At 42.6% G+C, this 25442-nt stretch overlaps 1 protein-coding gene and 1 pseudogene across 1 annotated transcript; both read left to right on the top strand.

Annotated features, from left to right (window-relative positions):
• The window catches only part of LOC147693474 (uncharacterized), a 29826-nt pseudogene extending 25259 nt beyond the window's left edge, over positions 1-4567 (top strand).
• Positions 4568-7062: 2495 nt separating this feature from the next.
• Positions 7063-8007, top strand: LOC147693473 (olfactory receptor 52R1-like). Its single transcript, XM_086936009.1, has one exon. The coding sequence runs from the start codon at positions 7081-7083 to the stop codon at positions 8005-8007; it is 927 nt and encodes a 308-aa protein (XP_086792135.1). The 5' UTR covers positions 7063-7080.
• Positions 8008-25442: the final 17435 nt, after the last annotated feature.

Below are 25442 nucleotides of genomic sequence, written 5' to 3'. Positions count from 1 at the left end.
TCAGGGCATCACCCTTCATCATCCTTGCTAGCTTGAATCCAGTGGTATATTAAGCACAGGACCCACGTCTGGGCATACTCTTCCACTTAGGTGGCAAAGTGAACTAAAGAACAATGATAGATTCATCCCAGATCTGTGACTGCAGGTGAGTGTCTGAAAAGTTCAGCGCTCTTTCCACCATCTCCTTCTGTTTGCTTTATTTGCCCTATGTTGGCAGGGTATGCCCAGATGTGGTCCCTTGCTCACTTTGCCACTGGATTTAAGTTAGCCGGGCTGATGATGGGTGTTACCCTGAAACCGGTCCCAGGATGCTTGTTTCCGGTCAGGGAAGACCTGACTTGGCACTTCAGGCTGGATGCAACCAAAGTGCTTTGCAGCGAGCTAAGGCTGGTTCCTGTTTCTGACTCGTGCTCCATTGTGAACTGCCTGAACGTTTGGATTTTATCCGGCCAATCAACCAGATAGCCTCGGTTGGCGCTTTCTGCTATATTTCAGTTTATTCTTTAAATATCATAACTCAAGTTCTATTTATTAGATTTTTGTTACTCAGTTTGTTCACTAAATTAAGCTCCATACTTCTAACCCATTGTGGTATCTTTTTTGTGTTGTATTTCTACTATTTTACTGTGTGAAATGCTGTACTTCATACATTGCCCCTTAAGTTAAGCCTGATTGTTCTGTGGCGAGCTACCAAAGGGTGAGCACAGGTTAATTTAGGAAGTGTTTGTGACTTACCCTGACTAGGATTGAGGTTCCTGCTTGGACAGGGTGCATACCTCTGGCACCAAAAAAACTATTTCAAACACTCTGTATTCAAAAAAGACCAAAAATCTGCTCTTTGTGAAAGAAAATCTTAGACCAGTGGGAGTGTCATGCTTACCAGCGGGATGAAAAGGTTCTTTTTCATGAGGTACAGGGTCAAGACTGATTTGCATGTAGCTGGATCTGAACTGAGGTGACAAAGTGAGCTAAAGAACGATGATGGATTCAACCCAGATCTGTGACTGGGGGTGAGTGTCTGAAAAGTTTCAGCGCTCTTTCCAGCATATCCTTGTGTTCACTTTTTCAAGGAAGGCATTTTCCTTCTCTTAGCCTTGAGTGACTGCTGCTAGTCACCAATACATATCTGGGTTGGGTGACAGTGAACTTTGTACATTCTCTCTAGAAAGCCACACACAGTGGGGGCTTAGGTGTGAATTGATGGACCATCCACATACTTGTGCATGTGCCATCCTGGGCAGGATGGGAGAGTGGAGCTGGGCATAGCCTCATGCTTACACCTGAATAGTGTGTGTCCGGTCCCCACACAAAGGACTGCTTACCCCCTGACCCTACCACTTCAGTACACCACTAGACCTGTGGATACTCTCCCAGGAAGAAAGAATGCTGCTCTGGAAGAATGGCTTTCTTGTTGTGCTGGTCTGCTGCCTGCTACCCCTTTACCTAAGTGAGAAAGACTGACATCACTTGAACCCATAGCCAAAGTAAATCCAAGGGCTTGTCTCTTTCAACCACCCTGCTAAAGCACCTGAACTCTGATGTCTGTAAATGTGTCCTGCCAAGAGGTGCCAATCCAATGCTGGACCCTTGAAAATTGGTTTAAAGTGCTGCTCCAGCAGTATCCACACATTGCTCCAGCAGTATCCACAAATCGCCATTGATGCAGCAGGTCAGAACTGGGATATCTCTACAACTGCAGAAACATTGCTGCTATTGCGAGGATCGACTCTGACACATCGCCAACTATGCAGCGCAATGACACCTGTTCTGACACATCATTGAGTTTGCGCTGCTCGGAGAGGATGGCTTGCCTTAACTGGATTGTCGATGACTCATCTTCCTCTCTGAACTGCACATTTTTACTTCAACAATGACGCAACCAAAGTGCTTTGCAGCGAGCTAAGGCTGGCCCCTGAGTCCGACTCGTACACCATTGTGAACTGCCTGAATGTTTGGATGTGATCCGGTTTAGTGCGACCAGATAGCCTCGGTTGGCGCTTTATGCTGTTAAACACTATGGGGCAGATTTATGAGTTCTGGCGCATCTCTGCAAATCAACAGGGATGCGCCAGAACTGATGCGTCACGCAATTCCCTCCTTGCGGCACCACAGATGCGCCGCATTTACAATGCGGCGCACCATGGTGCAAGGAAAGGCAGATGCGTGACGCATCTTGTGGTGTACGGGCGGCGCATTGCTGGAGTAGCGTCGCAAGTGCGATGCAACTCCTGCAATGTACAGAGGCCACCCATACATAACATGGTGCATCACTCATTACGCCTACTTCAAGCAGGCGTAAGGATTTGACGCAGCAGCCTCGTAAAACTGACTCAGTGAAATCTTGTAGATTTCACTGCGTCAGTTTTACGGGGCTTTCCTACGAGGGAACGCCCACCCTGCGACAGAACGCTCACATGAAACCTGACGCAGGTTTCGTGTGGCACAGGGCTTTACAACGTTATCCATCTGCCTAGATGCGTCACGTTCTAAATAGGTAGCAGGGATGCGCCACATTTCCGCACCATTGCGTCACGCAACGGCGGCGTAAACGTGGCGCAAGTCCGTCATAAATCTGCCCCTATATTTCAGTTTATTCTTTAGAAATCATGACTCAAGTTCTATTTATTTGATTTCGTCATTTTGGTCATGTTTTGTTCATTAAATTAAGCACTATATTTCTAACCCATATTGGTACCTTTTTGTGTTGTATTTTCGTTATTTTACTGTTTGAAAAGCTGTACTTTATACATTGCTCCCTTAGTCAAGTATGATTGTTCTGTGCCCAGCTACCAGAGGGTTAGCACAGGTTAATTTAGGATGTTTTTGTGACTTACCCTAACTAGTATTGTTGTTCCTGATTGGACAGGGTGCATACCTCTGGCACCAAAAACAGAATTTCTAACACCCTGTAATAAAAAAAAAAACAATCTTTTTGTAGAAGAAAATCTTGGACCAGTGGGAGAATCATGCTTACCAGCAGGCTGAAAAGTTTATTCTCCAAACACAGACAGGCCTTTTTGACACCACATGTCAATTACTTGCACAGCATATATAATGACTTCACTCACCCCTCCCCCTCCTACATGCCGGATCTGGTAGACTTGCAAGTGGCAAATAGTGCAGACATGGGCAGAGTTCTTCACTCTCGCAAAAGCTGTGCTGAAATGTGTTACTTTATTGGTGAAAATATGAAGATTATTGGATACATGACTGAAAAAGATGTCAAATTCAGTGTTCTTATGGAGGAATGTACCACTTACTGTAAATAATAACTATGTTATGGCTGTGTGCATCAGGGCAATGTTTTGGGAGGAGTCCGAGACATTGTTTATTTTCTTCAAGATGCTTGAATTTCAGGAAAAGACAAATGATGGTGCTTCTGCAACCGAGAACAGGGTGCCCGGAGTCATGGGCTTTCTACATATGAGCAAATGTTATCCAACTCCTGTTACATGGCACTGCGGCATGTTTGAGATCACTGTCGCCTAGGTATTGCAAGAGATGACAGGAGCTCACAGCTTCAAGGCGTTTATTGACATGGATTAATGTCTTGGCCAGATCTCATCAAAAACCCAATGGGAGTTACACACCTGCACCGAAGAATTTGCTGTCCTTCTGAACACCACAAACAGAGGGTTTCATACAAGGATGGTTGCATCAAGCTGTTGGACTGTCAATGCAGTTTCAAAAATTATCCAGCCCTTGTGTTTTCACTTGAAAATGGCGGTTGCAGGCCAAAAACTTTCAAATATAGAAAAAGCTCATTATGAATCCGTAGCAGAAAGGCAAAAAAGTGTGGGATTTGTGAAAGATGTGGGAATAAAGAGGGATGCACTGAAGATGCTGTGTGAACTCTGTTTGAGACTCCATCACTCTCCCTGAGGCACTTAATTTAATTTGTCATGGAATTGGCTGGGGAAAAGAGGCTGAATTTCCAGAAACAACTATGGAATCAGCAACTAATGTACAATTTCATGGCGGTGTCTTTAACTTTGAGCCACATTTGAAGAGGAAAGTATCAAGGAAAGCTTGTTCCAAAGTCTAACAAAGTGCCTCAAGAGCCTGTTGATGACATTCTCAGTAGGGGCTGCCAGCTCTCCTGAAGAGGTCTCTTCTTCTGAGTTTGACGGTCTGTTTCCCACATCAATGCACTCTGTCCACAGTACTGGCCAGAGGATGCAGATTTTCAGAATGGGGAGAATGGAGGGCTCTCACTTGGCAGAAGGGTTTTAGGAGCATGAGGCTAGTGGTGAGTGGCAAATACCAGAACAAATAGGCCCCACTCCTTATGGCTTTGAAGACCACTGCCATCACCTCTTCAGAGTGCGCACATGTTTTCACTGATATAAACAATGCTATCACATTGGTGAGAAGCTCACTTCAAAACAGCAGAGTCAGCAATCCTTTGTTCCTGCAGTGCAACAAACCCCATCTGGCCCAGTTCCACCCTGTAAGCAGCGGCATTGCTTGCTCAAGGACAACAAAGTGCCTGTTTCCTGGCTTTTAGGAGTAGGTTTCAAACGTTGAAGTGACTGATGATGAGAAAAGATACCTGAGGTCTTTTTAGAATGATATAATAATAGAATTACAACCCTGCCCAAAACATGCGAATGAAAACCAAATATCAGTACTGGAAACTAGGTGGTAAACCAGATCCAGTGTGCAAAACCTTCAGTCTCACAGGCTTCCAAATGGAACAAAATAAACAAAATGAGTGCAATTAGTTTGAGCAAAACAGGAATGTCCAAAGGTTCAGTTACGGTACTGAAGTCATCCAGAATTCTGCTTCAAACTTGTATCTACAGCATGTTACAATTCAAAGTTCATTATAATTGTCGATTTCATTATAGAACTAATGCATTGCTGGAAAACCCTTCTTCAGGGATAACTGTAATGTGAAATTTGAAAAGGTCCTGTCAGAAAATTTCAGAGGAAAAACTGTCACAGATTAGTGCTTGGCAATTGGTCATCATAAATCAACAGCTGTGAGCACCGCATGCAAGTCACAAAACTATAAAGATGCTGATGCGAAGACAAAGGGCTCTATTGAACCATACAAATGAGTGAAATAGTTAGTCAAGTGATTAAACATAAAGTCAGTTGAGAACCCCACCTGTGAAAAAGTGAAACAAGTGAAGACACGCAGCATGTGTATCGCACTGATTGCATGTTACATTGAACATGCACAAAAATACCAATCCACATAATTACACTCCATGACACACAATCCCTCTCAATACCACATGATTACTATCCATATCATTTCATTGCACTCCATGCCACATAATTCCACTACACAAATCCACTCCACACCACACTATTCCATGCCACAGAATTCCACAAATAACAATTTCAATCCAACACAAAAGCTCTAACTTTCACAAATGCGAGACCAATTGCATTGCAAAAGTTTTTTGAGTTTGCACTTGCATTGTGTAAAGTATAGAGTAAAATTTTTATCTGTCATTGTTCTCATTTTGTACTTTTTTGGCATGATCTACATCTACCATTTATTGTTAAACATCGGAAACATGAGTGTATTTGCACTAATTGTTTTCCATTTTCGTGCATGAACCCAATCAGCACGTTTAAGCAGTACTATATGCATGTTGCACGGCTTCACTTTTTTCACTTTTTCACTTGTGGGGTTTTGACTGACTTTTTGTTTAATCACTTAGCAACTGTTTTGTTCATTTGTATGATTCACTAGAGCCCTCTCTCTTCATTTCAGCACCTTGATAGCTTTGTTTCTTGCATGCGATGCTCACATCGGTTAATTTTTAGTTACCGATTGTCAAGCACTAATCTGTGACAGTTTTTCCTTTGACATGTCTGACAGGACCTTTTTAAATTTCAAATTAGCCATTAATATTTGTCATTCTAAAAGTGCCATATTCTTGATGCTGTAGTCTGCATACACTACAGTCTTAACTACTATACTTGTAAGTTTATAAGTTTTAACAACATTTTTCCTTTCCACCCAATGTACTGTATATGCAGTGAATTTTTGGGAACCTTATTAAAAAAACACACCAATTTCTATAAACAAGCAAATACTATGCAGATTTAACAAAACTAAGACATTTAAAAAGTGACTCATTAATAAAAATAATCACAAATGTAAAACAGTATTTATCAATTAAAAATACTCAGCATAGTAAAACACTTTGCATCCTACTTAACTACTACCTCAAAAACTGCAAACATATTTTGAAACTACAGAAACAATGTATAACTCACAGCAAATATTTTTTTAAATACTAGATATTAAAAACTTTATTATTAAATTATAGTCAATCCATTAAATCAATTAAATCACTCTACTAAATGAGTTACATTATTAATAATGCAATTATCCAATTAAAATAAAAGATTAGAAAATTACAAAAAGTCATTAAATAATGTATAAATTAAACAAAAGACATATCTAATTAAAAAGTTGAATACAATTTAAGAACTAATTTACAATGAAATAATTTATATAATCAATAATCTAATTAATTACATTTAAAAAAGAACCCAAAAAGTACACAAAATTTGAATATGTTAAGCTAACTTCTCCCACTGCTCCTCTGCAAAGCCAACTATGTTCCATTTTAAAGCAACACTTTAAAAATATCAACAAAATAAAAATAAGTACAAAACATTTGCAGACAACCATCAATAACATATCAATAAATTGAAACACACAACATCATAAAACATTACAAAATAATTTAACAATGATTTTATATCAACTATATATTTAAAAAAAAGGATATTAAACATAGCATAAAATACTTACCTGGAATATTCTGTCCCGTGAATTCCTTATTGTTGTAATATCCTTTTTAACACTATTTGAGTCAGACGATATATGTGACTCAATTATTGTTGTGAACTCTATTATGATCTAAGAACATGCCTAATAAATGGGATACTAGATCATAGATTCACAAGTGAAATAATACCTCAGCAATCTGCAAGCTCTTTAACTTGATGAATGTTGAATTTTAAATTTCTTTGTTGCTTTCTAGGGAGCAAAGGATGATGGGAAGTAGCCAAGATGTTCCACATGTATCAACCTTTAACACCACCAAGATGCATCCCTCTTCATTCATCCTCATTGGCATTCCAGGACTAGAACCTGTACAGTGCTGGATCTCCATTCCTGTCTGTACCATGTATATTCTGGCACTCTTAGGGAACTGCACTATTCTCTGCATCATAAAAGGGGAGCACAGCCTTCACGAGCCTATGTTTTTGTTTCTTTCCATGCTTTCAATCACTGACCTGATTCTTTCTACCTCTGCAGTGCCCAAAATGTTGAGTATCTTCTGGTTCAATTCTCGAGACATCAGCTTCAATGCCTGTCTGGTCCAGATGTTCTTCATCCATTCCTTCACAGCTATGGAATCGGGCTTCTTCCTGGCCATGGCATTCGACCGTTATGTGGCAATCTGCAATCCACTCAGGCACTCAGCTATCCTCACCAATCCAACAGTAGGCAAAATTGGCATTGTGGTAATGTTAAGGGGGATTATTTTGTTCTCCCCACATGCATTCCTTGTGAAAAGCTTACCCTACTGTCACACCAATGTAATCCCACACACCTATTGTGAGTTCATGGCCATCATAAAGTTAGCTTGTGCAGACCCATATACAAGCAAAGCGTACAGTCTCACTGTGGCTTTACTGATAGCAGCTTTTGATTTGCTGTCCACAGTCCTGTCATACATTTTTATCCTACAGTCGGTGCTGAGCCTGCCTTCAAAAGAAGCGAGCCGTAAGGCATTCAGCACCTGTGGGTCACACATCTGTGTCATTTTAGTGTTTTATTCAACTGCAATTTTCAGCTTTTTAACACACCGGTTTGGTCACAATATATCTCCAGAGATTCACATCACAGTTGCCAATATCTACCTCTTGGTGCCACCAACGTTGAATCCTATTATTTACGGGGTCAGGACAAAGAAGATTCGTCAGCGGGTGGTGACGATTTTTTATCTCAAAAGAAACTGCAGATGATTGACATACATTCCATCAATAAAGAATAAATATACCATACAAACAGCTGATTGAGTAAATATTGTGATCCCATTTAGAAACATGTTCATAAATAAATGAATAAATATTAAATACATATTCATATTTAAAATAGAAGTTACACACATATTCTGCACATACATTTGGATTCATTTTCTGAGGTAGCAGAATAATAGCCTCACTTTTCAGAAATGATGAATAATATACTTTATGAAGAGGCACAAAGAAGGGTCCTACATTATAATAATGTGTATGTGTTAAAGGTGTAATGTGAAAAACGTGAATGTGGTGAGTCAGTAAGGTTTAGTCCACTAATGGACATATCAGGTAGGTCATTTGATATTACTGTGAATCGGCTGCAGAAGGCACATTTGATAACAGGTAAGAAGTCGAGTCATAGGCACACCACCCATCATGCCTGTGAAAGAGTGCTAGGATTTTCGCCTACACGTATTCTGGTGTTGAGGAATGTAATGTATGGTCTTGTTAATTTGTCATTAAACATCAGCAATGTGCAATACAGTGAAGGCATCAATGAATATTTGTTTAGCATTTGGTACAGTGAAAAGAAATTAGCTTTTAGACATGAAGTAATTTACTCCTATTTTGTGTGGACATCATGTCAAGCTGGTCAGAACAAATTGATTCATGTTCTTCGCAATACCTCAATGGCTTGAAATATCTGTGCCTATATCAGAGCTCTGTTGAAATGAGCTATCTTAGAATACAAAATCACAAATACAAAGTCTGCAAATTTTTATAGAGGAATTAAGTGAGAAGTAAGGTAATGTAATTGAATGATATCCCATGATTCTTCTGAGGTTCCCCATATTGACCATACTTTTCACCGTTTATCTTAGGTTACTAAGAGTCTCATACAGAGTGTGACAAAAAAACAGCTTTATTTAAAGTGGTTTTCGAAACCTTCATTCAGTTTCCAACTGCAGAGCCAGCAATTACTTTGTCAGCAGAAACCTTTGACTGACAACCCATCAGCCACTTATCTATTGGTTAATGTATGAAACAATGTCTAACCTATTTGGGGCTGTGATTTCATTGTGCTTTTTCCTGTTTGGGACCACCAGGGAAAGTCTGGTGGTCTTAAACAGAAAGCAAACGACTAATTACATCTCACTGAGAGCTTGCCAGAAACCTGTCTTTTTCCTTTTCAATAACAAAAGAATTCCCATACATTGCAGGAGGGCCAGCTCACCAATTAAGTTGAATTTTGGCCTCGAAAAAGAATTACACTCAAACATTTATGTCACCATTTCAAAAATTCAGTTGTCATTTCTTTAGTAGGTACTCAATGTTTTGCATCCTTTCAAAACTATCCTAAAATAGACTCGGAACTGTTCATGCCATCATGCTACTGATTGCAGAAACCAGACTGAAGAATGTTGAAAAATTGAACATTGAAAAGAACATCCATCTTCATTAACTTCAAGTTTAATTCTTTATGAATTTTAAGTACTTCCTACAATTTTTTCCAACAATATGTTGATGTCAATAACTCTTTTATGTGGTGTGAATGGCTATCATACAGTCCCTGGTAAGGGGATTGCCCTGCACCTGAGTGAGTGTGATTTGGTTGCCTTTCACAGCAAGATTTTAGAGAGCTGAAGTGCTGGGGTTAATGCTCTGAGTCACCCTGCCTTCCTTGTAATCCATGTGGTACACAAATTGGAAGATATTCAGGAATTTTCAGGCTCAGGTGAAAAAGAAACAATGGGCATGCCATATAAAGTACCATTTACTGTAGGCACAGCATACGGTAAAGAGCTAATTCAACCATTAGCTTAGAAACATGTGAATTATCTGAAAAGTGACGCAAAATCAATTGGTGTTCCAATCAATTCAGGTTTAGTGGTGCTGGTTGGGCGGTTCCCTCAACTTTGGCAAAGGATTTTAATTTGGAGACAGCACACTGTGGGTAAAGTTTTTATATTTGGAGAACGCAAAAACTGGGATGGGGTGGTAGTGAGTGACATGTATCATTCAATTGATTTGCCTACTTATTTAGCTCTTTCCCTAAGGTTCATGAAAAAGGCACACCAAATCAGACATGTAGCCTGATTCCCAAAGGTAACTTACACTTACACTTTTCTGTAATTTGCTCTTTTGAGTGTTTACTACTTTTTGGCTATTCACAAAATCCCAGTCTAAATTTACTCTAAAAGTGTACCATATCTCAGTAACAGTTGATGTGGCAATTGAGCCAACAACTAACTGGGCACACCAGTATTTCCTTAGGGATCTGGGTGTGGACAAGTCAAACACCAAGAGATTATAAATGTTAAATAATTTATAATTAGCTAGACCAAGGACTGGATTAACTGGTAATACAGAACTTTCATCAACAGAGTTGAATCATAAGACTGCATAAAAGAGAACATGCATTCTATGTAGTATTTTAGACTATATGAAATTATTCATAAGCAAATATTTTTTATTCCAGAGGTGCAAATAATAATGTAACTAAGAGTGCTTATTACCAGCAGCAGTGAATAATATATTTACCGAAAGTACCAAGTGTCTGAAGGATTCAGATGATGTTATAACTCAAAATCCTAAGAGCAGTGGCTTGGACAAAACGGTTTGTAGATGGGGTAAGGATGTCAGCCAACAGATAGAATATCCTCTTACACTGCTATGAATCTGATGGAGAAGGCAACATGGTCAAAAATATAATGGCAAACAATTTGTAGTTATTATTAGAAGTGTACAGACTAAGAACACTTTAGTGGTTATTGTTGTTAGTAAAGGCATGTGTTAGGACATTTTAATGAGCACAAGGCAGTTCTAGACTATCTAGGAATTAAAGTGCTAGAAAAGTCTTTACAAATATGATCAGACCTTTGGAGTTTTTCTACCAATGGTATTGAAATCTTTTTCTTTCTCTAATAATTAAACAGTAATACTGCATTGAGCCAGTGATAACTTCACTGCTGTCGAATTCTAGCCATTCATCACTGCACATTAAGTAACATATAGATGCATCACGTCACCAGGACTTATGGTGTAATATCATAAAATACCAGAGCCAAAACACTCTAAACACACCAAAAATAGATTTTTTTACTTGTTTGTTTGTTTAACAGATTGGACAATGTCTATGTGTTGTGTGGTTTGGAAAAACAGTGGTTCACTAAAAGACCAATAGGTCTCTGGAGTGTTTTAGAGAAAACACAGTAGGTCCTACATAATTTTGAGAACCCAAGAGTACACAGTATATCGAAGGCAAGTATAAAGCCGGACACTTCTTAGCATTGTAATGCAATTAATGTATTCATTGCAGAATATAACATAATTTTTTTATTTCTATAAATATCATGATCTAGTACTCACAAATAACTGGAAAAAATGTGTTGTGGTGAGTGGTTAAACATGCATCAACTTTAACATCAAGAAGCTAAACTCATGTAGGCATTTGTTGTTATATAATAAAATAAGGAGTCAGGATGATGTCGCGTTTCGATCTCAGGTAGTCGAGATCCTCATCAGGACAGGTATGTGTGCAACTAATATTTAATGCACAGCCAGACCAGCCGTGTGGCATAATGTTCAATGAAGGGAAAGACATGTGAAAATCAATTCCTTTAGGGTTTTCATGAGGGCTAGCAATCCTGGGCTTTGGTACACGGTTGATGCCATCATACATCTAATATATTGGGGTTTTGAGGGCAATCCTTCATGCAAGGAGTTAATCCAGATGCCGAACAGAAGCTCCGGTGTCTGTGGAAAGCTGCCAAAGTTCTGTATTGGCACAGAGCAGTCAGACTTAACTTAGAGGCGATGTATAAAGTATTTATGCCACACTGTAAAACAGTGAAACACACCTCAAATGAAGACAACAACAGAGTTTGAAAAATAGAGGGGATTTTAATAAATAAAACACCACTATAATGACAAAAATCCCATTAGTAGAATAAGAGATATTGAATTTTAAAGTATTTATGAAAAATAGCACCAAGAAGCATTAAGTGCCAATTGTGTATCTCTAGTTGCACCAGTCCGAGAGGAAGTCACAAGTTCATATCAACCACTATGGAGTGCAGGCATGCTATAGGTATCCAGTTAGACCCGCTGAACAAAAGTACCTTGAGTCCTGGTTTTCGGAGCGTTGCATGGATCTGCATCAAAGACGCCTCCCACAGCCAAAGTTATGCATTGGTTCTAAGATGCAGTGAGGTTGAGATGCTCAGACCTGTTGCATCAATGTTAGAGATCTTGTGATGTGAAGTCCGGATTTGGGGATGCAGTGCACAGTCGGGGAAATGAGCAGGCTCTGAAGAGCAGCAAGGTTGCGATGCAGAGTCTGGAGCCGTCATCGATGCTGCAGTTGACAAGGGATGCGAGGGCCAGCACCAGAATACAACACTCAGTCTTGGTTCTGAAGACAATGCAGGCTGCGATGCGGGTCTTTGCGATAGGTGCAATCCATGCAGCAGTGGAGATGCATCGGTTGTTCTCACAGGGCTGCACTGTACATTAGAGGAGATGCATCAGTTCAACTGAATCCACAGAGGATGGCAAACTATCTTAAGCCAACTTCCAAGGGCCCAGGTCTGGGGTGGCACCACTTGGCAGGATAGGCTCACAGATAGTAGAGTCCAGGTGCAGATTCAGGGTTGTTGGAAGCCTGTTATGTACCTGAGGCTTCAGATCAGGTGGCCAACCAACTACCCCTTGGATTTACTCTGGGTCTGGGCATAAGAGATGCAGGTCCAGTCTTTCTCGCCCAGGCAAGAGGGAAGCAGGTAAACACAGCAAAGCAGGAGTCCAGCAGAGTGCAGTCCAGCAGTGCCAGTCCTTCAGCGGAACACTGGTCCAGAAGTATACTGAAGTGGTAGTGTTGTAGATCCTTCTTTTATACCCTTGGGCCCTGGTTATGAAGGGTGGTCAGAAGCTTCTAGACAGTGTATTTGAAGTGCATGGCATTCCCTTCCTCCTCTGCTCTGACTTCATGCTGGCAGAGGTGACAATGCAGGGTTGTTAGGCCATTTGTGTGAAGACAGGACACAGCCCATCCAAATGTAAGTGGGGCTCTGCCTGGCACCTCCCGCTCATCCTTTCACTGATGGCACATCCAGTCAAACCTAAGCTTTAATTGTGTGTGGCTGTCTAGGAGGAATGCACAAGGCCCAACTGCAGTCATGTGACCCAGGCAGGATGAAGACACCAAATGGCTAATGCAAGAAAATGCCAACTTTCTAAAAGTTACTCAAAGGGTACGCCACTCATGCACCCCACTGTCGCACTGCAATCGAGGAAATGATTCCTCAAGGTAAATCATAATGAATGTTTCATTTTTTCACCATATGCAAATTACCCTTATACTTTTTCTTTACAATCATCACTCTTCCTGCACATTTAAACATCATGGAGACAGCATCATTGTCCTTGAATACTTTATTCAAAAGTTTCAAATGCCTCCTGTTGCCCATCCAGCCTTAACGAAGTGGCACCTAAGGTCAACCATGCACCAGAAAGGGCTCATTTAATTACCCAATGCATTTCAAGTCTATATGCTCTTCTTCAGGGGTCTCTGAAACAAAATAGAAACACATTCAACTGTTCAATATACCCGTACTAATTTCAAATAAAATATTACATTACCCCAAAGCCTCCCCCCTCAGCAACCTTCTCTCCCAACACCAACCTGATCAATGTGCAGTGAACGAGTGCTCAAACTGAAACTTATTCCTTCCTCACCCCTCTTGACCACCATTACATCTGCTATGTGAAATAACACTCCATACCTCAGAGCAAAATCCCTTACCTATTAAATGATTTACCATATTACCCCAGTAACATAAACCTACCTCCTTTGCAACCTCCCATCGACATGTCCCAAACCCAGAAAGACTACACTACTACCCATTACCTTTTAAGAGCCATAACTGGCAGCTTGACCTCCTTAAACCACTTCACTTCAGATTCAATGATCACATGTTCTCTTTACCTGCCACCAGAACCGTTATTTAAAATATGCTCTCCCACGTGTGCCCAATTACTCAAATGTTCCTTTAATTTTGCTAACCATGTGACCTATAGCTCCTGTGAATGTGCTCTTCCTCAAAAATGTATGTGAACTCTAAATCCCACAATGCACTCCCCTGACAAGCGAAAAGCCAAACTATACCAACAACACTTGTGTTCCGACCCCCAGTAAACCTGTTTGTCCTGTTATAAATAAACAATGAAAGTGATAACATATCCATGCAGTGCCCTCTTAACAATGTGTACACTGTCTGTTCATGAATCCAATAAACATGTGCTTATTAAAGAAACCACACGAGCAGTCCAAATTGAACTGTCTTCCTTATCTGATGTCATTATTTACATCACTAAGATCTTTTGATGAAATCCACTCCTTGTATGCCATTCTTCCACCGTCTCCATGATGATAATGGTTATCTTGATTTTTAACTTCACTCTCTATGGGGTGCAAAACTTGTTTAGGGACGATAGATTGCGAAACAAAAAACAGTTGGTTTGAGCATGCACTCCTTCCCTTAATAGTTCATTCATTTTAACCATAAAAGTGGCATTTTCAAAATTGTAATTCAAAATCAAACTTCACCATAAATTAGATTTTTAGATTGTGATTCCAGAGATACCAAACATGAACCGATATCTCTTCCCATTTGAAAATGTCACGTATAAAATGTAATAAGGCAACTCCAATGTTATTCTAATGGAGAGAAGGACCTTGCAGTAGTGAAAAATTAGTTTTTCACTACCAGGACATGTAAAATCTAAAATTACTTGTCCTCCAATTTAAATACATTGTACTCTGCCCTCTAGGGTGTCCAGTGCCTACCCTAGGGGTGACGCATATGTATTAAAAAAGGAATGTTTGGACCCAGCAAGTATTTATTTCCCAGGCATTGGGCTGCGCAGGGATGTAGAGTTTTAACGGGGTTGACCCTTAAAACTACCGACCTGGGTCATGATAACAGTACATTCAAGAAAGAGTCGAAGTAGTTCTTTCAAATTTAAACATGTGAAGGACAAACAATTCACCACAAAGCAGTTCCAATTCTATTTAACAGAAACTGAGGTTTTTAATTTCATAAGTGAAACATTCATTAGATGCTCTTGTAATTCAAAGCATTAATATTATTCCATCAATCCACTTATGTATACTCCTAGTGCATGTAATATTTACAGTGCTCACAGTCTGATAGAGAGAAAGAAGGTTTTTGGGTAATGGGGGTGAATAGATGAGTGAGGGACAGAGTAAAGGTATAGTGACATAGGCACAATTGCATTTATATACAGTACAACCTTTACAGCCTAATATCGGTCCATAGTTCCCCTATATTCATAACACATAGGTACATATGAATCGGTTTGTTCTATTCCTATGGGTTTGAGGGTGTGTAGTAGTCTACGTTTTGACCCCTGTTAGAAGGAGAGTGGTTTGTTCCTCAATGTAGGGCCTTCGTCAGGACAGGGTTGTGTGGGGAGCACTTTTGGAAGGATGGAACTGTCAATGAACGATCCTAGTGGGCTTTCAATAGCTCCTTGGCATTTGTTGGTGGTCGGGGCTCACTGGTCTCACCTACCAGGTGAGGCCAGTGAATTGTTTGTCCTTCACATGTTTCGGATAGGTTCCCTTCCTACCAGAGCTTTTTCTGGGAAATGGCTCAAAAGAAAGTCTGACATATGCCCGCTGTGTTTAGGTCAGCCTGAATCAACTGCCCATATCCTATTTGTATGTCCAGCCTACAAGCAACCTAGGTTGAAATGGCTCAACCCCACTGTTCCAACCTAGGTACAAGAGATTCTGCAACTGTTCTAAGGATCCTACAGACTTGTACACATGAATCCATTGTTATTGTTGTGGCAAAATTCTGGAGTTGGGTGTGGGTGATACGGGCTAACAAAATCAAGAGCTTATCATCCTAATTTTTTCTATCTGGTTTTATTTTTCTCGTATTCCAAATGAAATTGTAATAGGCTGAGATTTTACTAATTTTAAACGATGCTCATAACATTCATCAGTGCTCCAAATTAATGGTTTAATGCTTTTTTAGGTAATTTATAGTGCTGATCTGGTTTTATGTGCTCTTATCATTGGTAATACAAATGTAATTATGGATTGTATTTTTTATTCACTTGATAGTGTGTCTTTTATGGTTTTATAATCGAAATAAAGACTGATGAAACTGAAACTGTCCTTCACATTTTTAAATTTCGACCCTTTCTTGAACGTACTGTGCGCAGGGATGTAGTTAGCAAGTCCAATGATGAAGCATTCCACATATTGTGAGTGAGGGCAATTTTTAAAAAGCAACAAATGTGACACACTTTACTTAGGCTGCATACTTCTTTTTTCTCCTGCATCTCTTTGTATTTTAGATGTTTGTTGTGGAGGTTGATGCAGGAGCAATAATTATTTCCCCATTGTTTTGTGTGGGATTGAAAAGATTTATTTTCCCAGTTTGAAATGGAAGTTTAAACTGCACGCTCAGGGTCTGCAATGGCAGGTTTGAGGCATTTTGTAAGTGCTACTTACGTGGCTGGCACAACCAGTGCTGCAGGCCTTGGACAAATGTAGTGCCACTTTGCAAGGGACTTATACATAAATTAAATAGGCCAATTAGGTATAAGCCAATTCTACCATGTTTTAGGGAGAGAACTGGTTAGTGCTCAGTATCCCACGACCAGCAAAAACAATGTCAGAAAAAATGGAGGAGGAAGGCAAATAGGTGGGGAGAAGACTAACCCAGGGCTGACAGAGCTAACAACATGCAATCTTGGCAAGATGACTAGAGAGAGGCTGTACCTAGACCCACACACTTCACATGGCATGGCCTCCTGGACCCACGCAGAGGAGCTTGCCACCAGGTCTGCCTGCCTTTTGTCACCACCAGACAGTTTTCTGCTTGGCCAGGGGGAGGGGGAGAACTTTCTAGAACCAGATGTGGGGGTAGGACAGGATGTACCCCCACCACAAAGGCTGGAACCAGTTATAAGTATTGGATCTTCAGAGATAATCAAGGAAATACTCCCCGACCTGAGAAGCTTGCAGGTGAAGAGCTGCCCTACTACCATATAACTGCCCTGATGCCCTCCAGGTCCTGAGCCCCTGGAGTCAACAGAGTGTCGCCTCCTGAAGTAAATGAGAAAATCCTAAAGTTTGGACTCCTTGTGATGGTGAATGGCCCGTTTGCACCAAAACTCTACAGTCCGTGATGACCAACTCTGTGTACCGCTATGGTAAAACATACTGTTTCTATCAACAAAGATCACCCACAGTGACTGCCAATGCAAGTCCTGTGCTTCACACTACGGCATGCACAAAGACTGCCAATGCAAAGCTACATCAATGACCGTCTCTGACACACATCAGCTTTTTGTGCTGCAGCAAGAATCATCTGTGATACACCCGGCCAGCTCTTTGGGCTACAGTGATGAGTGTCCATTATGCTCAGTCTCCTATTCATGACCTCATCTAAGCTGAATTGATTCTTTTGCGCAGGACTTAGCGGGTTAGCTTTTCAATGGGACTAACTTGGTCTCTGTATCCAAGACACGCTTCATTGTGGTGGGCATGGACATGAGACTTTCCCCGTCTAGCCCGACCAGATGACCACGAGTGGCGTTTTGTGTTTTTAGCTGCTATTTTCCCTCAAAACCTTAGAATTTAATATTCTCAGCTCTACTGATTGGATTTGTGTTATTCCATTAATATTTTATCTATTAAAATGTACTCTATTTTCCTAAAGTGGTTTGGATTTTTTCTTGTGTTGTGTTCTCACTTTATTACTGATTGTGTGATGCATAAAGTCACAGTTAGAAATAGGGGTCTTTAGTTGTCAGTGGTATTCACCCTGACCAAGTAGGGACCCTTCATTCTAGTCAGGGTAAGGGGATCACAGGACTAAGATAACCCCTGCTCACCCCCTTAGTAGCTTGGGACTAGCAGTCAGGCCTATCTCAGAGGCAATGTGGAAAGTATGTGTACATAACACACATAGTAATACAGTGAAAACACTACCACACCAGTTTAGACCAATAAAGTATCTTTATCTAAACCGAAAAAAGACCAAAACAACCAAAATCCAACACACAGAACTCAAGGGTATCAAGAAATACTGTACGTGCTGAAGGTTTATGCAGTGAGAGAAAACAGGCGCTGCATCAAATTCTTCAGCCGAGGTTCCACGAAGCGCTGATTCTTTCAGCCGCACAGCAGGGCCTGCGTCAAAGACAGTGAGGTGGTCACCAAAGTTGGAGACTCTTCGCTGAAAATGGGCTGCGGCTGTTTCTTCAGCCGTTGACAGGTGTCAACAATTGCAGCAGCTGCATTGCGGCAGTGCATAGAAATTTCTCACACACTGCGGTGCTGCGTCAGAAAAACAGTGCTGGAAAGGTGACGCATAGATTTTTACGTCTTTTGCAGCTTTATGTTACCAGAGCAACATCCAAGGGACCAGATCTGGAATTGGCACCCCTTTTCAGGTCAAAACACTCAGCAATGGAGTTCAGGGATGCTGCATGATAAATCTTTGATGACCCTGATACTTCTCAACAGGTGGCAAGCACACACAAGCCCTTGGAGAAAGTTCACAAATAGGATACACACCGAAGTCTAGTCATTTTCCTCTCCAAACAGAAGCACCAACTGCAGGCCAACCCAGAAAAAAACACAAATAAAAGGGGCAGTACTCCTTCTTACAGAGTCTCCTTTCGATCCAGAAGTATGCTAAACATCTGGGGGTTTAGGTCCAATACATATACCCCTTTTGGCCTTCAAAGTAGTCATTCTTCAAAGGGTTGTATCCGTACTGGACAGGTTCTGCCCCTGTCTGGTCTTGGCTCCTGACAAACCCCGGGGGGGAGAGCATTGTGAGCGGTCAGACACAGCCCTATTGAGGTGTATGCGATAACTCCTCCCACCACTCTAGCTCAGGAAGATCCACCAGCTTGGTGATGGGCAATCAGGATATGCAGGGCTCACCTCATATCCGTTTGTGTGACTGTCTTCAGTGAATGCACAAACAACTCAGCTGTCAGTATAAACCAGACGTTAATTCCACAGACAGGCAGAGGCACAGGGTGGTTAAACATGAAAATGCCCACTTTGTAAAGTGCCATTTACAAACACACAATTTGAAAACCACCTTCGCTAAAAGGTGTATTTTTAAATCCTGAGCTCAGTAAGCCCAAACTCCAAATATTTAGCTTTTCCTGATTTTAAGTTACAATGTTACAAGACAGCTCCAAATATAGCCTATGGGAGAGCTAGTCCTTGCCATAGTGAAAAATGAAATTGCCAGTATTTCACTATCAGGACATGTAAAACACACCAGTAAATGTTCTACCTTTCACATAAACTACACCCTGCACATGGGGGGTGCCTTGTCTCTACTTTAGGGGTGACTTACATGTAGCAAAAGGGTAAGCCTTTGGCCTGGCAAGTGGTTGTACTCGCCAGGTCGACATGGCAATTTAAAACTGCACTCACAGACACTGTAATGGTAGGCCTGAGAAACGTTTACAGGGCTACACATGTGGGTGGCACCTCCAGTGCTGCAGGCCACTAGTAGTATTTGATTTACAGGCCCTGGGCACACCAAGTGTACTTTACTAGGGACTCATAGAGAACCAACTTACACAGGAGGCACTTGCACTTTAGCAGTGGCACTGATCAGGCATGGTAAAGTGCCCAGAGTACATAAACCAGCAAAAACAAAGTTGAGGATAACATCAAAATGAGTTACAGGCAAAAAGACAAGGGAAACCACACAAAGGATGCTAGGTCTAAAAGACACTAAATAAACCTGTGATTAACTCTCTGGTGACTTGGCAGAAAAGCAGTTAGACTTAATTTAGAGGCATTGTGTACAGTATTTATGCTGTAAATCAAATGACACCACAACAGAGGAAAGCTCCCAAACCACTTTAGAAAAGCAGAGTAAAGTTTCATGACTAAAATGACACCAAAATGATAATTATCCAATCAGTAGAGCTAGAGATATTAATGTTGTAAGTTTAAGTCTCGAAAGAGCACAAAAATGTATTAAGCAACAACTGTGGTCATCTGATTACACTTGACCTGTACAAAGTTAACATTGTAGGCACAGGTCAGATAGAGAGACCAGGTTTGACTCAGTGAAAGGTTTTACTTTTTAACATAGTCCCAGAATTATTACGATTTTGTGTCAGGGTTGCAGCAGTTTTGTCGGCTAGCCCTGATCCAAAATCATTTTGGGCATTTACACAGCAACAACTGTACGACTGATGGATATTTCCAGACCTTGCTAACAAGTTAGATCGCCGAAACTGCCTGACGAACTTGCCTTGTCCAATGCACAAGGGAATCCATGCCACAAATGCATACCATACAGTTCTTAACCATTTTTTGATTCCATATTTTTAAATATTTTTCTAATTCCGTAAATACACTGTTATTTTTCCATCAACCTAGTCTTCCCCAGAATAAAACCCCTCCAGCCAAACCCAAAGGGGATGTCCTTTGGGAACTCTGTCATCCCCTTACGAACTACAATGAGTGCTCTACGGTAAGCCTAATCACCCAATACCAAAGGCGAAGGGCCACACTAATAAAAACACAACTTTAGAAAAGGCTATCTCACCAACATAATACAGCAGCACCCCAACACTATGTGGCAAATAATTTACTCACATGTACAGAAATCCCATGTAGTACACCATATTACGGCAATAATTAGTATTAAATCTGTTTTTTATTGGCAGAATACAAAGCAAGGCAAACAGGACCAAGTAGCCTACAACCCAGTGGGCCGGCTAGTATTGGTCTGTTCATGATGGCACGGCAAAGATAAAGATACTACCCCACAAAATGTAACACAGCATGTCGCCTACAACCCAACAAGGCCAGCTGCATATATAAGGAGGAAGGGCAGCAGACCGCTCGTACTGTGAGTGGGTATTCATGCCAGCCAGCGAGCCGAGAAGTCAGGGGTGATGATAAGCCAACCGCCTGCAAATGGTAGACACTGAATGGTATTCTGCTTGTAAACACAAAACAAAACAAAAAAAGAAAGGGAAGAACAAAAGGACAGGGGCGTAGCCCCATCCCTCCCCCTCCCCCTCTCCCCAGTGAGAAAGAGCAAAGAAGGGATATGTGACAGCCTGTGTGTCTTGTGTGTTGTGTAACACCACTGTGCCTGGAAGATATGGAAGCAGCCTCATGGGGCGGTAGCAGTGTCCTCTGGGATCAATTTCAAGATGCTGAGATAGTGAGGCAGGTCAGTTCTTGGAATTCAGTAGAAAGGATAGTTATGAAGGGGTCCCAGATCTTGGTGTAATCTCTACTCTTCCCCATGGCTGCCATTGAGAGTTTCTCCATCCCCAAGAGACTCCAGAGTTGATGCAACCACTGTGCGTGATCCGGGACCTTGTCAGATTTCCACTGTGCCAGTATTACCCGGTGTGCAGAATTTAACGCAAGCGCCATCTGCCTCCCTCTAGTAGATCACAGGGGAAAAGGTTAGTGCATTGGGTAAGCCTAAGAGAGTGTAGGCAGGGAGCCTGGGAATGGAGGTGTTGAAAGCCTGATCAATAATATCCAAGATCCTCTCCCAGTAGCGAGTAAGCTTTGGGCAATGCCATAGCAAATGGAGTAGTGTTCCGGGACTTCCGCAACTCCGCCAGCAAAGACCGTCACAGCGGGGTTGCCACTCAGCTAGTCGATCAGGAGTGTATTACCAATATGACATAATCTTAAAAGCTGTTTCAGCATGGCCCATGGAATGTGCGGAATGGTGAGACCTATAGAAAACATCCTCCCACTCCTTGTCAGACAATGTGTGCCCCAATTCTGTCTCCCAACGTTTCTGCCCAGCAGTGCAGGCAATCGGTGTGGCCTTTGTGAGACAGGAGTATATTTCAGAGATAAGACTTTGATCGTCTGTTTTGCTAATTAGCCACTTCTCAAACAGCCTCATCGGTCGGAAAACTAGGGAGCGCATCTCGGCCCCAGAGATCCAGTGCGTCATTTGGGAGTGCAGATAGAGATCGGTGGTGGGGAGATTATAGTCCATTTGCAGTTCCTTAAGGGGGATAAGACCTTAAGGATCAAACAGGTGCCCTAGGCGCTTACAACCCCCTTCTAACCAGCGTGCTGCAAGCTTATTGTCCATCCCAGGTGGGAAGGCAGGGTTTGAAAAGAGCAGGGTCAGGGGTGAGGGGAATGTGGTTAAGTTGGCCCTCTGAGAAACCCTGTCCCATCCGAGCATTGTGGGTGCGTGACCGGTGAGGAATAGAGTCCCCAGGCATCTGCCATTCTCTGCAGCCAGGCCTCCCTCCAGATTTGGTGGCCCGCTACTGTCTATTCCATGAAGACACAGTATTTCTCTGTCATGGGACGATTCCATTCTACCAGATATCGTAAGAGTGAAGCTTAGAAGTAGAGAGTGATATTAGGGAAGGGAGACCCCCTTCCTTCTTGTGTCACTGAAGCAGAGATTTCTGCAAACATGGCAAAATCGGGCCCCAGACTAAGCGCTCGATCGCCATCTGAATTTGCTGCAATGCATATGGCGGGGGGTTCTAGTGGTAATGTTTACAACAGGTACAGGGCTTGTGTCAGTACATTAATTTTAACAGCGGACAACCTCCCAAACCAAGTCAGGGGTAGGCGCCGCCAGTGGGTAAGGTCTGCGTGAATCCAAGATATTAGGCTAGAATAGTTCACCTCTGCCATTTTCGCAAGGCTTTTGTGCAGGACCAATCCAAGGTATGTAATACGATCCACCACCCAATCAAAGGCGAAGCGATTCCGAAGAGCATCAACCGTTGGCTGGCCCATGGTGAGATGGAGCACCTGAGACTTCTGCATGTATCAGCGAAGGAATTAAACAGACGGGTGAGCAATGGGGCAATTTCTAAGCAATAGGTTTTGTAGAAGAGAGCGCTGAAGTCATCTGGCCCGGGGGCCTTCAGGACTTTTAACCGGGTGATAGCAGAGATTTTTTCAGCAATGCAAATAAGAGGTTCTAGGGCTTTGGCTTCACCTTCTGGCAAAAGGGTCAACGCAGCGCCTTTCAGATATTCACTAAAGGCGGGCAGCATGGAGGGATCCGCAGCGTAGAGGGTGTGGTAGAATGATCGGAAGACTATTCCAGCATCGGCTGTTATTGGCTGGCCACCCTATCCCTGAAGTGTTTTGATGGAGTGCATTTCTTGCTGGTTGCACAGGCAGTGAGCCAACATGCAGCCGCCCTTATTAGAGCCAACAAAATATTTGTGCTTCAAGCAGACCACCACGTGTCCAGCCCAGTCAAGATCTACACGCCGGTAATGGAGGCACTCCTTTTCCAGATGCCACCAGATTCTGGGAGCATTAGTTCATTTGTGAATGGCTCTATGCTTGGTCCGACTTGGCAATAAAAGCCACTCTCATGACCAGTTTAGGTGCCTCCCACACCAAAGAGAGTGGTGCGGAGCCCTCATCATTGGTTGCTAAGTAGTCGGTCAAACAACGCCTAATGTCGGTGAACACATCCAGGGACAGAAGTAGTGAGTCTCAATCACCAGCGTGAGGTGAGGAAAGGTCGCGCGGGGTGGGTCGCAGGGTCAGAGTATTATGTGCGTGGTAAGATAGGGCCTGGGCTTCTATAGTAGAACCTGTGACGTAGGCCCAAGCGGCGGGATTGATAAGGAAATGGTCAAGACGGGCATATGTCTTATGTGCTGCTGAGTAATAAGAAAAATCCAGCTCATCAGGGTGCAAGCAGCGCCAGGCATCTTTAATCTCTACCTCGTGCAGCCAGTCTTGTCCCCTCGCAGACAAAGCGCCCGTGCCCCCAGTCCATGAGCCAAAGCGATCCAGCCCCACGTCCATCAATAAATTGAAGTCACCCCCTACCACCACTATAGGATCAGGAGTGTGCAGCACATCAGCGCAGCACATCAGCCCGGGCACCTAACAAGAACCTCTCTGGATTGTCATTAGGGGAATACATGGAAGCAACAGTGCAGGAATAGGTACCCAAGTGGAAGAGCAATGCTAATAGGTGCCCCCTAATCTCCGTGACAGGTCCCACCACTGAACCACCCAACCCTGTTTACTGTTCCCAGAGGACCAATACTGATACGGGAAGTAACTATGGCACATGCAGTGTGTGTCTCGGGCGTTGAAGCTAACTACCTTAAGATCCAGTTGGGATGGAAGGGACCGAGTAAGCTACTGTGGAATCTCAGGCAGCACCATGGGAGCAGGGTGCTAGGAGGAGCTCCAAAGAGGATGGAGGTCAGCAGGACAAGGCTGTGGTGGGATGGGTATGCTCAGACGTGAGTCCCATGCTCTCCACACCCCTGGAGTCAAGCTATCCTGGCTGAAGACGGCTGATAGCCAGAAACCGGTCCTAGGATGCTTGATTCCGGTCCAGGAAAGACATGGCTTGGCAGTTCGGGCTGGACTGTTCCCATGAGGCACAGGGTCAAGGCTGATTGTACATGGCCATGTCTGAACTGGAGTGGTGTGGAGTGCAAAAAAACGATGGATTTAGGCCCAGATCTCTGTACTGGGGTGAATGTATGACATTGCTCTGCATTCTGTCCATCAACTGTTGTTTTGCATTTTGTCACCTCAAGTGGGATGGGTATGCTCAGAAGTGAGTCCCATGTTCTCCACACCACTGGAGTCAAGCTATCCTGGCTGAGGACAGCTGATAGCCAGAAACCGGTCCTAGGATGCTTGATTCCGGTCCAGGAAAGACATGGCTTGGCAGTTCGGGCTGGACTGTTCCCATGAGGCACAGGGTCAAGGCTGATTGTACATGGCCATGTCTGAACTGGAGTGGTGTGGAGTGCAAAAAAACGATGGATTTAGGCCCAGATCGCTGTACTGGGGTGAATGTATGACATTGTTCTGCATTCTGTCATTCAACTGTTGTTTTGCATTTTGTCACCCCGAGTGGGATGGGTATGCTCAGACGTGAGTCCCGTGCTTTCCACACCACTTGAGTCAAGCTATCCTGGCTGAAGACGGCTGATAGCCGGAAACTGGTCCTAGGATGCTTGATTCCGGTCCAGGAAAGACATGGCTTGGCAGTTCAGGCTGGGCTGTTCCCATGAGGCACATGGTCAAGGCTGATTTGCATATGGCCATGCCTGAACTAGGGTGGTGTGGAGTGGTGATGAGTGCACAAAAACGATGGATTTAGGCCCAGATCTCTGTACTGGAGTGAATGTATGACATTGTTCTGCATTCTATCCATCAATTGTTGATTTGCATAATAGGAAAAAGGCTCACTGTGGAGAGAACCCACCCTATCCAAAAAAAAAACAGCCCCAAAAACAAGACAACAAAATTCATCATAAACAAAGTAGGACCGGCCCAGGACAGGTCTGCATTAGAACTTAGGGGGTCATTTGGATGGCGGACGGACCTGCGTCACCCGAGGTAGAGG

Source organism: Lissotriton vulgaris, chromosome 8 (assembly GCF_964263255.1).
Source record: "Lissotriton vulgaris chromosome 8, aLisVul1.2, whole genome shotgun sequence".
NCBI classification, from domain to species: Eukaryota; Metazoa; Chordata; class Amphibia; order Caudata; family Salamandridae; genus Lissotriton; species Lissotriton vulgaris.
Note: the sequence above shows the minus strand (reverse complement) of the source record. Positions and strands in the feature narration are given on the sequence as shown.

Excerpts from the sequence above, each read along its gene's own strand:
- LOC147693473 (XM_086936009.1), top strand. The coding sequence starts at position 7,081 with ATGCATCCCTCTTCATTCATCCTCATTGGCATTCCAGGACTAGAACCT.